Raw genomic sequence first — 13,079 nt, 5'->3', positions numbered from 1 at the left:
CTGGGATCCCACAGCTTGGGCCACATCTATCCCCTGTCCTGGCACCCACACAGCCCCATCCACATCCAGGCAGCGGCGTCGGGGATCCCCGCATACTCCCATCCCGTCTCCCTGCCTGCAGAACTCGGAGTGTCACACGCACTCCCCAGTCCCGGAGGGGGCTGAGCGGAGCCTCCCACCCCGCGCCCTAACGCCGGGCCCCTTGGCCCCAAGCCCACAGCCACCAGCACCAAGCCTTGCCCCTCGACCCCTGGCCAGCTCCTCGAGGACACCAGCCCCCATTGACTCGCACTGGGCAGAGGCACACGGCCGCGGGCACGCCCACCCCCCATTCACACTCGGGAGAGCTCGTCCGACCGTCCCCGCAGCCCCCTCCCCGGCGGCCCCTCCCCCACTCACTCTGGCCCTCAAACTTGCGGATGATGGTGTCCAGGAAGGTGTTCTGCGGCGCGACGTGGCCCCTCCGCACCGGCATCCTGAGCCCATGGGCGGGCCGGGCGGGCCCCCACCCACCCCGGCCCAGCCCGGCCCAACACTAGGTTTGGGTAGCCCTGCCCGGCCGTGGTCCCCGCACCCCGCGGCCAAGCAGAGCACGGGCGGGGCCGGCGCTGGAGTGCGGGCGCGGGGTCCCCGCTCGGCGCCCGGCTTCGGACCGCGGGCCCGGCCTGGAGCCGCCTGAGCTCGGGCCGCCCGCACACCTGTCTGCCGGCCCCCGCCGAGCCGCGGGCCCCGCTCCGCCGCCTCCCCGCGCTGCGCTCCGATCGCCCGAGCTCGGGGCTCCCGGCTCCCACCCGCCTCGCCGACAGCCGCTCAGGCGCCCGCGGCTCGGGCTGCGCCTGCGGCTCGGCCCGGCCGCGGAAGGGTTAACGCGGCGCGCGCCCCTCTGGCTCCGGCCCCCGCCTCCCGGCCCCCTCCCGGGGCCGCGCGCCGGCAGCACCGCCCTCTCCCCACCCCCCTACACACACCCCGCGCGCCCGCCCTTCCCATTGGCTGAGCCACGCCGAAGGCTCCCCCCACCCGGACCCTCGCTCAGCCCCGGATCGCCCCCGGACTCGCGCCCCCAAAAGAGGGGGAAGGGACCCTTAGGTAGGGGAGCCGTGAGGACAGGTGCGACGGCCGGCGCAGGAGGGGACTGAGGATGCTCCCCCAACCCCTGCGCTAGGAGGCCTGGGGACCGGGCTGGAAGGGAGAGGGCGGGTCCCTTGGTGCCCCGGTCCTCCACCAAGCCCAGCACCGGCTCGGCTCAAGGAGCCTGCGCTCGGCGCCCGCTGTTGGTGACGCGGCGGAGGCCCGGGCCCCGCGAGGGCGAGCCGGGGTCAGGGGAGACCCGGGAAATGTGAAGGGCAAGACAATCGGGAGGCCCCAGGCCGGCGGAGATTTGAGATAAGAGGGGGTGAGATTTAGGAGGGGCCTCACCGACAGCGGGGCGCCCCCCAGCACCTACACACGCGCGCGCGCGCGCGCGCACACATACACATGGCCCTCTCTGGGGTTTTTCGGGGCCCTCCAGAATAGAGAGGGACATTTTGACGGTCACTGCGGCCTCCCAGCTGCGGTATCAAAGAAAAGCCCGTGAGCGCGACGTGCCAGCCAGGGGATCCCCTCGTGCGAGCAGCCCGCCCTCCGCCAGCAGCGCGGGGCCGGCCTGGCAGGCCCAATCGGCGGGCTCGCGGCCCTGCGGCGCTGCGGCGGCCCAGCCCCTCGGAAAACCCTGGCCTGGCCGCCGGCCCCTCCCCCCAGCCAGCTGGCTTGCTGCAGCTGCGGCTCCCTTATTTAGGCAAGGAGGCCTGAGGATGCTCAAGGGCAGGCAGGGTGTCCGCCTGCCGCCTGCCCGTTGCCTGCCTGGGTCTGCGTGAGGGTCTCGGGGCGCGGCGTCCCGGGCCTGAGCAGCCAGGCAGGGCCCCGCGAAGGCCAGGGCAGAAAGGCGAGTGTTGACAGCTGAGCAGCCAGCCGGGTCCCCTCCCCTGCAGCCCGGCTCGGAGACCCGGCTAGATGGATGGGGCCAAGTGGGGGCCCCTGAGGGCTTGCAGCTGCCTCTGTCCTCGGAGCTAGGAGGTGGGTCTTGTCACCAGGGAAAACCGCTCTGGGGCATGGGGGGAGGGGAGGAACAAAGGGCAAAGAAGGAAGCAGAGCCTGCAGGGAGGAAGGCCCAGAGCAAGAGGTCTTGCCAAGACCACCCTACCCACACTGTCACCTTCCACCCAGGAGCAAAAATGGTGCCAACACTGGGGCCAGATGGGGCCACTGGCCAGCAGGTGACGCCCCGTCTTTATTTGCTAGTGGGTGGGCAGTGAGTCAGGGAGGCAGCCAGTGGAGAGAAGGAGGTGGCTGTACCAGCTGATGCTAAAAAAGACCAGAGGCTCCTGCCTGAACAGTCATCTCGTCCCTTCGGCCCTCCCACCTCCGGCAGCTTCCTCGCTCGCATCTTCACGTGCCCTCCAAGAGTGCCAGGGCCTTCGGGGGCACAGGCTCACCTTCCTCTGTGACCTGGCGCCAGGGACATCAGCCCGTCTTGGGTGCTGGGCAAAATCCAGCCCGTGACTGGCCCAGTGCTTCCGCCCCCCATGACCACTCCCTGGACCCTGGGTTACCTGCCCTAAGGCCAGGATGGGAATGGGGTGTTTCCCCCGCCACGTGGGGGATTTAGAGAGCGAGAAAGGGCCTGCAGTAAGAATGCGCATGGGAAAAGAGGGCATGAAAGAGACGTCTGCAGGGAGTGGCCCCTTCTCTCCAGACCAAGGGCAAGGGAGAGCCAGGCCGAAGGAAGGCGGGGGCTGTGGGGGGCAGCAGCTATTCATTCGGCCAGGCCACCAGCTGTCCACACTTCAGTGTCCGTGTCCCCAGGGCAGACCTCTGCTCTCTCACCCCACGGGAGGATGAAGGGATCAGAGAGGCCCTTGGGCCTCCCAAAAGAGAAGAGACGAAGCTCAAAGTAGCCTTCTTCTTGGGCATAAAGGCAGATGAGAGAGCTGCCTCTCTCTCTCTCTCTCTCTCTCTCTCTCTCTCTCTCTCTCTCATACACACACACACACACACACACACTTCCTGGAGGCTGAGGGGCGAGCCTGAAGGCATTTGCACCGAGCCACCCCCACAGCCAAGAACTGGGACAAGGAAGAGAGGCTGTCAGAGGGGACGAGCCCTTCCCAAAGGCATCCTTCCCGGGCCCTTGGGTGCCAGTCACCCAAAGGTAAAGGGCAATAGATGAGCAGAAGCCTCCCTGCCCCTCACCTTCCCATTTCCACCACCCCCAGACCCAGGGGAAAGAAGCAGGTGCCCAGCCGTGACACCCAGAGCAAGCAGAATCTCCCCCACCCCAACCTCAGCTCACAGAGCTGCTCCTGGCGAGCACGCTCCCCGCCCTGCTGGGGGCTGAGGGGCCCTCACTGCATAGACAGTGAGGCGCTGGTCTCCTCCCGCCTCCTGGAGACAATTTAAGGAGAAAAGTCTGCAGAAAACATCTTGCCCACCCCACCCTCTGCTCCTGCTCAGTCTGAAGGAGCCAAGCCAGGACATCCTGGGAGGGGAAAAAGGAAGTGTAGCCTCCCTGCAGTGGACCCTGAGGAGCAGGCCAAGCAGGGCCGCCCAAACCGGCCCAGGGGAGCAGGTGGCAATCACAGGGGACTGGGAGGCAGCCCAGGGAGGAGTGGCTCCTTAGAAACCCCAGGAGGAGGAGCACACAGGAGCCCTCCGTGTGCACAGGCAGCTTGGACGGCACAGCGGGGCCTTGCTCTTCTGGGCAGCGGGGTCCTGAGGATGCAGGTATTTTCAGAGAGAAACTGGGGTTGCAGGAGGGAAAGATAAAAAAAATTGCATGTTTCCTCTGCAGAAGTGGGTGCCCAGGGCTTGCTGAAGGCCAGAAGGGGTTGGAGGGAGGGAGGGAAGGAGGGACCCACCTCAAGCCCCCAGCCAGGGGCCTGTGTTCCTTCCACTCATGGCCTCCTGCAGCTCTGCATGCAGCGGTCTCATCAAACCCCCTTCCAGGGCCATAACCCAGGGCTCCTCCCACACGCCCGAGATGCGCCGTTGATGGGACTTCCTCCTTTCCATGGTGATATCCAAAAAAGCAAATAAGGCATGCCAGCAAGCAAGACTCGGGAGACATGGCTTCTGATTCTGGTTCCCCTACCAGTCACGTCAACAAATGTTTGCTGGGGGCCTCCCGCTTGCAGACCCCGATGCCAGACACTAGGGGGCGAGGGTGGAGGAGGGACAGGAGGGCAACCCAAGATCTCTCTGCTCCAGGGGCTCAGTCTACCGAGCCTGAGGGAGGCGAAGGGGAAGGAGGAGCCATGCAGTCTGCGCTGAGTGCCGTGGGGTTACCAGGAGGTGTCGTTACGTCCAACTGGAGGAGTCCGGGAGGGCCTGGTGAGGGGAAGAGGTTTCTGAGCAGGTCCTTCAAGGTTGGGATGGGACCAAGCAGAAGCATGGCAGGTGGAAGGGACAACATGGGCAAAGGGGGAGATGGAGGATGGAGACCACATCTGGGGACACAAGAGTTTGGGGTAAAGTCAGTGGAGCAATAGGCTGGAGCCATTGGTGGAGGGCTGAGGAGTCTGTTTTTCATTCTGTGTGCAAAGGAACAGGGGTGCCCTGACTGGTGTGGCTCGGTGGGTTGGGCATCGTTCCCCAAAGCAAAAGGTCGCTGGTTCAATTCCCGGTCAAGGCACATGCCTAGGTTGCGGGTTTGGTGCCCGGTCGAGGTGCATACAAGCAGCAACTGATCAATGTTTCTCTCTCACAATGATGTTTCTCTCCCTCTCTTTCTCCCTCCCTTCCCTCTCAAACTAAATAAACAACTAACTAAATAAGTAAAATATTTTTTAAAAAAGAACAGTGGTGGCAGCTGAAATGTGTGGTCCAGAAATACAGAAATGCATCTGTCTTTGTACAGATCCCGGGATGCCGTCGGCATCTAATGAAGGCCTGTTGAATGAATGAAACAGGTGTGTTAGTCTGGAGGCACTGAGGCAGGTACGAGGTGTTCCAGTTGCTACTGCTGCCTGCCAGCCATGCTGAGCCCCGTGACTTAAACCAACGGCTGCGTTTATTCTGTTCACGGGCCTGCCGTTCGCACGGGTGCAGCCAGAACCACTTGCATCTGCTCCACTCTGCTCGGGACTGAAAGGTTCACTCACTCATCGAGTCTGGCAGAGGACGCCGGCAGTCGGCTGGGACCTCGCTAGGATGGGGGCCAGAACACCTACACAAAGACTTTCCTCGTGGCTGCCCAGCTTCCGCAGAGCCCAGTGGCCAGGTTCCAAGGACAAGTGTCCCAAGAGAGCTCCAGGCAGCAGCTGTACCACCTTTAATAGCTCAGCCTCGAAAGTCACATAAAATAACTTCTGCCACCAGCATGACCAATCCGATTCCGAGAGAGGAGCGTAGACGCCGCCTCTCAGTGGGGGAGTCGCTGACACAAGCTAAGAAAAGCATGTGAGAAGGGCCCTATTGGCATGTGCGAGGGGACCTACTGAAAAAACCTGGAGCTATGCAATTGTCCAGGAGACAGACGTCGAAGTCTTGAACCAGGTTGGAGGGGACAGAAAGGTGCCGGCATGCTGTGCCACTTCAGGAGGCTGGCTAAACGTCGCTCTCCTTACACCTGTAAAGTAAGGAGACCAGACAAGCTGATCTCTGAGGTCCCTTCCGGCTCAGCAGTGAGTGATTCCTTAATGCTACACAATCACAGTCCATGCCCATCAGTGCTCGCTCTGTTTTCCTCAGCACCCATCACCCGTCCACCTCCGGTCTCTGCTCTGTGCCCCTCAGTGCCCTTGAGGCCAGCGGCTACTTCCCAGAGAGCACCCCGGTCCAGCCTGCGGACTGACTTCAGAATTCTGAAGGCGGAGTGGGAGGCTTTAACGCAGGTGAGAGGACTCCCAGACTCACCTGTCTCCCACCGCACCCCGCTGTGTGCTCACCCCTGGAGGGTCTCCTGGAAGAAGATACATGGTAAGGAGTCCACCTGCAAGAAGCCCATAATCTAACCGGGCAGAGGGAACCCATGGGCATGAAGTGTCCAGAGAACAACGTGGCGCGACACAGTGTAACTGAGAATGTAGGCAGGGGGTCCAGAGGAGACGGGGCACTGAGTGGGCTGGGGCAGCCAGGAGGGCTTCCTGGGAAGACTGGGCCCTGCTGGGTGGAAAGGGTTTTCTCAGACACAGAGGAAGGTGGTAGACATCTTCCTACAGCAAGATCCCGGGCGGGAGCGGGGGGCGGTCAGGTGCGGCATCTCCCACCGACCGCCTTACCCCCACATGAGGAGGCGGGGAAGTTTAAGTTTCCTCTGCCTCAGAACTCAACGGCCATCTGTCCCTTAGCTTGAAGGATGGGGCTCTGCTGCCTCAGACCGAGGAAGGGGCTTAAGCCAGGCTCCCGAACTCAGTGAGCTGAAGCTCCAGAATTGCTCTGAAGGACTCACTGACGGGGAGCAGGGGCCTGGGCGGAAGGGAGACTAAGATGCTCTGTTTTAGGGTGTCTTTGAGGATCTGAAAAAACATTAAGGAGCGAGTCACTCTGGGATGCCCCGCTCAGGGCCCCGGCCAGAGAAACTGGCCCGGAAGGGGATGCCAGACTCGGTCGCGGAAGTCCTGCGGGACTGGAGCTCTGTCCCTGTCCAAGGTGCTGAAAGCCCTTCCTGCCGAGCTGGGCGGGAAAGCGGAGAGGGGGGTGGTTAGGACGCGGCTGTCCTTGAGGCACAGGGAATTAGGCAGTCCCTCCAAACTGTGAAAATGCTTTTGCACCTGGGCAGTAGCTTCAGGAAGCGGCACATGATGAAGCAAGAGCTTGCTTTGCCAATCGGTGCTAAGAAGCCTTAGGTCTCAGTTCCTTGTGTCCAGAAGGCACCTTCCCCACCACCTCCACGCAAGTCATCGAGGAAAAGACATGGCTCCTTCTCTGAACTTTACTCTTGTAAGTCCTTGGCTTTCCCTTGGGGGGTTTCTGTTGTTTTAGGAAACATTAGCCCTGGCTGGTGTGGCTCAGGGGATTGAGCGCCTGCCTTCGAACCAAAGGGTCACCGGTTTGATTCCCAGTCGGGACATATGCCTGGGTTGCAGGCCAGATCCCCAGTGGGGGACACGTGAGAGGTAACCACACATTAATGTTTCTCTCCCTCTCTGTCTCCCTCCTTTCCTCTCTGTCTAAAAATAAATAAATATTTTTTAAAAAAGAGAAATATTAGAGCCAGAAGAGCTCTAGATACAGAGGAGGCTCCCTCAGCCACCCTGCTTGTTCTGCTAAACTCATCAGGCAGAATCCAGAGCCCACCGCTGCCTGGATGGGGGGTGAGCATGTGGGTGCTAACCCAACGCAGGGCCCACGTCTGGCAGGTAGCTCTCCCACCCCGCAATCACCAGCCAACATGAAGGACTAGAAAAGGGAAACTGAGGTCAGCCCGGACCCTGAGTCCATCGTCTCCCCAATCTGCTCACAAATGATTGTCCATCACTTTCCATGTACCCCAGGCTGTGTGGACCCCCAGGGAGGTAGGACACATACAATCCAGCCCCTATGCCTTAAAAAGTTTTCGATAAGTTGGGAAGAAAAAATGCCACCCTTGAAAAGACAGTATCGCAAGAGCCAAGTACACACGAAAGGCAGCCAACAGAGAAATGCCTGGATCCCAAATACCAAGAAGTGGTGCTGGCCGTGAACGCGCTGACTCCAGAGTAGGGAGAGACAGATCATTTGAAGGCTGGAAGGGGTGGGGTCTTTACAAAGGAGCAGGGTCCAGGGACGAGTTGGCTGAGAACAGAGGTCAGGACACCTCATCTCTGTCCCCCTGGAGAACAGCAGCCCCGGGGTGGAGCCCTCCTGCAGGCAGACAATGGTGGTGAGGGTGTGAAGGGGAGAGCAGAGGCCAGTCACCATGCAGGAACCCGGAACGTGCAGGAAGAAGAAATCTTTATCTGGAAAAAAAAAAAAAAAGGTTTAGAGAGCTCCCCCTTCTGGACCCTTGAGGCAGAACACTATCTAAATCAGGATCCTAGAGAAAACAAGGGTCCACCAGTCTTTCAGCAGCTTAGCCTGGGGTTACAAAACCAGGCAAACAGAACGGGGACCCCTGGAAAGGTCAACATCACCATCAGCAGCAAATACACTGGGAACACCCTACCTACTGGTCATGAGGAGCCAAGGGGCTTATAATCCACCTGGGAGAACAGGGAAAAGGCCACACAAGGGCAGGTGTTACCTCAGGGCCTGGGGTCAGGGTCTCCACATCTCACAAACCAGCACAGGGGTCTAAAGGCTTCTCCTGCCCCCCAGGTTTGGAGAGGTGGTCTGGCCCCTCCCAGGGCACCTCCAAAGCAGGGGACCAGTGTCTGCCCAGCCACTCCCCAGAGATGGTTGCTACGGAACTTCCAGGCTGGGCACACTTGGGGGTCAAAGCCCCAGTTCCCAGGAGACCCATCATCACGGCAACCACAGAAGGAAACTGAGCCAGCTGGAGGGGCTGAAGGAGAGAAGAGGGGGACAGGAGGGGGGAGGGGCGGGGCCTGTGAGACCGACCCCTGACTGCGATGGCCTTCTGCTTAGGGGGCCCCACGGCCTGGGGCCGGGGTCCCCACGGTCATCATTCGGGAGACCTCCCCCAACCCTAAAACTCTTTGTTTTCACTCTGGATCCCAGGAGTGAAGGACAACTTCATGTCCCATGGATGTGAAAATATTCCCACCCACACCAGTGTTCTTGGTCCACACTAGCTTTGGAGCGGCTGGACCAGAGGAGGAGTCAGGTCACGGAGTGAGCCCCAGGGCACACTGCCCAAGGGCACTTGCACATGTGTGTTTATGCACATGCATACTCTTGCATATGTACACACCTGCGCACAGTCATGCTCTCACAACATGCATATACACTCACATATAACTTACACACACACAGAGTCCCACCCAACAGAAACAGGGTCCCCTCGGGATGTGGTTCAGCAGGCAGAGTCTTTAACTCCCAGGACCCTCAAGGCCAGGAGACCAGGTGTCCTTCAGGAAGTCCGTGCAAATTCCCAGGAACCCCCATGGGCCGCAGTCACCGTCATTCGAGGGCAAGGACTGAGGGGCCTCCAAGGCCTCTCCGCCCCAGGACTTTTTCACCAAGTTGAGGACCAGGAGGCAGAAGTGTCCAGAACGGGGGCCTTCTGTCCTCAGGCTTCCCCCGCCCCCCGCCCCCGCCACGCCTCCCCAGCAGCGGCCGCTCCCTGCTGCACTGGACCCTGCCCGATGGATGGGTCCCCTGCGTCTTCAGTTCACCAGACCCGTGTGGTCCTTGCAGAAGAAGGGAGGGGGGCTGGTCACAGAATCACCATCGGGAAACCACTTCAGGGTCGCAGAGGGCCAGGGTCGACCCACCACCCGTCGGGGCTCAGAGGCCCAGGCCGCTGGCCGTAACTCACTCCGGGTCTCTCTGGGCGTCTTGGGTGCCCGTGCCCAGGCCTCCGCTCCAATCTCTTCTCTTTGGCTCTCTGCTGCCCCCATGCGGATTCCTCAAGAAAAGCCGGGGCCGCCTGACGGCTCCGCAGTGCCAGCCAGGAGGCCCTTTCAGGCAGGCAGCACCTTCTCCTGCCTGAGCCCTGAACATCCTGCCCCTGCCCAAAGCCCCTCCCCCAGCCTCCAGCTCCCGCCTGGCAATCTGGAAGCTGAGCAAACCTCTCCGCTCCGACGTGCCAATACAGCATGAGTTATATCCTGAGCCGAATCGGCTCTCCCCTCCCTTCTGCCCACTTCCCCCCTTCCTTCCCTCCTGTCCCCTCGCTCCCCACCCAGGCCTTGCCAGTGGGCAGGAAGGAAGCTGTTCATAGTGGGGAGGGTGGGGCACTTCCAGCTCACACTGAACAACCCCGGGTTGAGCTATAAAGAGTCAGGGCCTTCCGCTCCCGTCACCCGCCACCCTCCACAGTCCCTGCAGCCCGACACCCCCCACCCCGGGGCCCAGGCCTCCCTGCCCCCAAGGTCAGGTCTTCCCACCCCAGGCCCTGCACAGCTCCGTGCTCTGAGAGGGAGGCTCGAGCCAGGCTTGCCGACCTCTGAGGGGGCGAGAGGGGCCAGGGGCCGGGCTACTCACCCGCAGAAGGGCTTGCCGCCCTCGCTGACCAGGGCCCGTGGGAGCTGGCGTCCAGGCCGACCTCCCCAATGGCAGAAGACACAGTCGCTGTCGGGGACCAAGGGGCCAGGGTCCCAAGCAGATCCTCTCCAAAGCCCTTGCCCGCTTGAGATCCCACCCTTTAAAGTCAAAGCTCTTCCCTCTCTGTGGGACGTGGGGCTTCAAATCTGCAGGGCTTGTAAATCTTGTCTTTTCAGAAACTACTCTTTAAAATACGACTTGCTGATAAGGCCAAACAGCCACTGCGGTGCAGGAGGCCCACCCCAGAGGTGGGAGGACCTGAGGGCGCGCCGGACCTGCGTGTGGGGGGGACAAGTCCCCACGGCGGAGGCTTCCGCCTCCCACTTGCTCTATCTCTATTTTGGCTTTTTCCTCCTCTTCCTAAAACCCAGACCATGGTCCCTCTGCCCAGACCAACTCCAGTTCAGGCCCCCCTGGATCCCGCAACTGGTCAGTGCGGCTGTGCTGGACTGTCCCCAAGCTCCCTGCAGCCGGAGAATGCCCCCTCTCTGAGCCCTCACCCCCAGCAGCCTGGCCCCTTCTTCCTGCCAACCCAAACCGGCCCATCCACGGCCAGCTCCCTTCTCGGCACTCCCTCTCTGCTGCCTCTGGAACACTCATTTGCTGCAAAGCGAGCCACTGTTCACGAAACACCTACTCAGTGTGGGGGTTCCGAGGCCCGGCAAGATCCCAAGTGAGCAGCGAGGGTAGGCAAGGGCCCAGAGCCTCAGACCTCCAAGAGGCTTCCTTCCAGAGCACACACGTTCACTTTGGAGAGAAATCACAGACGTGAAGCAAACTGCCCCAAAACCACCCTGGGAGGAACCAAGCAAGGGATGTTCCGTGGCCTAGGGGGCATGGAGAAGGGGCACTGAGCAAGGCCCCCAGAGGAAGCGTACAGGGCGTGAAAGATAACAGGGAGGCGGGGAGAGCCTCCCAGGCGGGATGCATGTCTGACATCTGTGAATGGAGGTGGGGAAGGAGGAGGACCAGGTGTGGGGAGCCGCAGACCTCTGAGAGCTGAGCAGCGCTCTGCCGGGCCAGCGGGGGCCGCTGCAGAGGAGTCCCAGCTCAGCAGGCACGGCTCCCCCATGTGCTCCCTAGGGCTCGGTGACCGTCCAAAGCTGCCCGGGAAGCACAGGCCTCGGGATGCACACCGGGCAGATTCTGAACGCATCGCAGCTGGGAGCTGCCCAGCACCTGCACCTGCTGCAACAGGTTCTCTCTCTCGCAGGGAGGTCTCGGCAGGAGGCCTCCTGAGCTGCCAAGGCTGAGCCACCAAGAAGGGGAAGAAAGGTTTCCTTTAGTCAGAGGGCAAAGGGGAAGGTCAGTATAGGCAAAGGCCCAGAGACAGGAAAACACAAGGACTGTTTGGGACTGTTCCGTGAGGAAGCCCATTTGTCTAAAACAGTGGGTGTGATTGGCTTGCTTGGAAAACTGAGGGCCAGGCCAGTGTGCTGGGGCGGCCTTGGCCTTGGATTAAAGCGAGAGCCAAGGCATGAGGTCAGCCTTGCTTTCGAGATGGCCCTGACAGCGGTGTGGCACACAGAGGGGCGGGGGCCGCGAGGTCAGGAGACCACGGGACAGGGGGTGGCCCGTGGTGCAGGGGGCGGTTGGCAGGACCTCGGCATGGGACATCTGTCATCTCATAGTCCCCGAGGAGGCCAGCCACAGCTCTATTAACTGGAATCGGGAAGAAGTCATGCACACTTAGGAAGTGGCTGCATGGGGACCAGAGATGGGGCCTGTTGTCTCAGCCATCGTGGGTAAAAATGTCTGAGAGGTGAGACCTGGAAGCCATCCCCCACCTGAGGGAAAGCAGGAGAGCGGGGAGGGGCCTCGGGCTCCGGGGCCCCGGTGCCAGGCCTGGACTGAGCTCCGACCTCGTGTTTCTGCCCTCACCTGCCGGCTTGCAGAGAGCAGGGTGGCAAAGCTCTCTGGGCCTCCAGGCACTTAGGCTTGTCTGTGTTTACAAGACCCCCTCACCCTCCTCCCCCGAGACTGGCAGGCCTCCCCTCTGGTGTGACCCCGGAGCTCACAGCACAGCCCATTCCTTCCGGCTGACCCACCACCCCCCCCCGCCCAGGCCCACCCCAGTCTTATCCTCCGCTGCTTTCCAGAGGAGTCCAGCCAACACAAATCTACATGTTTGTTTGCCTGCCTGTCTGCCCCTCCTAGTCTCTGCCTCTCCCGTCTCTCAACAGCTGTTTCTTTCTTGCCGTTTCTCTTCGTCTCTCTGGTCTCAAGTCCATGAGGCTTGACTCCTGCAGATTCAGATGCCCCCCAGCTTATGGCCTTTCTCCAGCCCCCCAGATGGCTTAGAACTACAAACCCCAGCATGCACTCCTCCCTGCTGTGCCCGAAGAGGGCTGCTGTGTGCCACCTGCACACTGGGAATCGTAGTTTCCCTATCCCCATGCTCTTGCTAGGGCTCCAAGCTCTCCCCTGTGAGCTGCCGCTGCACCGGCCCTGACTGCCGACCCACCACCCCCGGGAAGCAGACGTCACTGGATGACAGGGTGGGGGTGGAGGCCCTGGGCGACAGCTTCCTGCAACTTTGTGTCCCCCACTTGAGTCACAGGAGGCGGGGGTTCCAGGAAACTGGGGCTGGGAGGGGAAGGGATGCCCTAATGCCAGGCTCAAGGACAAAAGGTCACTGCATCCCCGCTGGGCCTGTAGCCCTAAAATGACTCAAAGGCGGAGGACCGGGGCCCTCCAATGTAGGGAGGGTGGTGAAGGAGAGCACCTGAGGGGACCCTGGAGGTCCCTGTGGTCACTAGAGTCTGGGACTCACCTCTTGTTATTGACACAGCGCTCACCTTCCGCAGGACCCTTCGGTGCATGGCCAGCAAGGGCCAGGTGGAAGGCCTGCCCTGGTCGGACATCACAGAAGGGCCTTTCTGACCCTCCGGGTGTCCAGCCTGCCACCCCCCCAACCCCCCACAGGCCCCAGCTGCTGCACTCTAGCCCCAGAG

General features: G+C 61.5%; 1 protein-coding gene across 3 annotated transcripts in view; it reads right to left on the bottom strand.

The window, feature by feature from the left end:
• The window catches only part of KCNH2 (potassium voltage-gated channel subfamily H member 2), a 31,440-nt gene extending 30,965 nt beyond the window's left edge, over window positions 1-475 (bottom strand). For all 3 annotated transcript variants that reach the window (XM_054593446.1, XM_054593443.1, XM_054593445.1), the window contains exon 1: window positions 400-475. In XM_054593446.1, the coding sequence (XP_054449421.1) occupies window positions 400-475 (76 nt within the window). The remainder of the gene's footprint in view (window positions 1-399) is intronic.
• Between the last annotated feature and the right edge of the window lie 12,604 nt (window positions 476-13,079).

Source organism: Pteronotus mesoamericanus, unplaced genomic scaffold, assembly GCF_021234165.1.
Source record: "Pteronotus mesoamericanus isolate MK-2021 breed Mesoamerican mustached bat unplaced genomic scaffold, CSHL_Meso_final scaffold_409, whole genome shotgun sequence".
In the NCBI taxonomy this organism is placed as follows: Eukaryota; Metazoa; Chordata; class Mammalia; order Chiroptera; family Mormoopidae; genus Pteronotus; species Pteronotus mesoamericanus.
The sequence above is the reverse complement of the archived record's forward strand: the minus strand, read 5'-3'. Positions and strand labels throughout refer to the sequence as shown.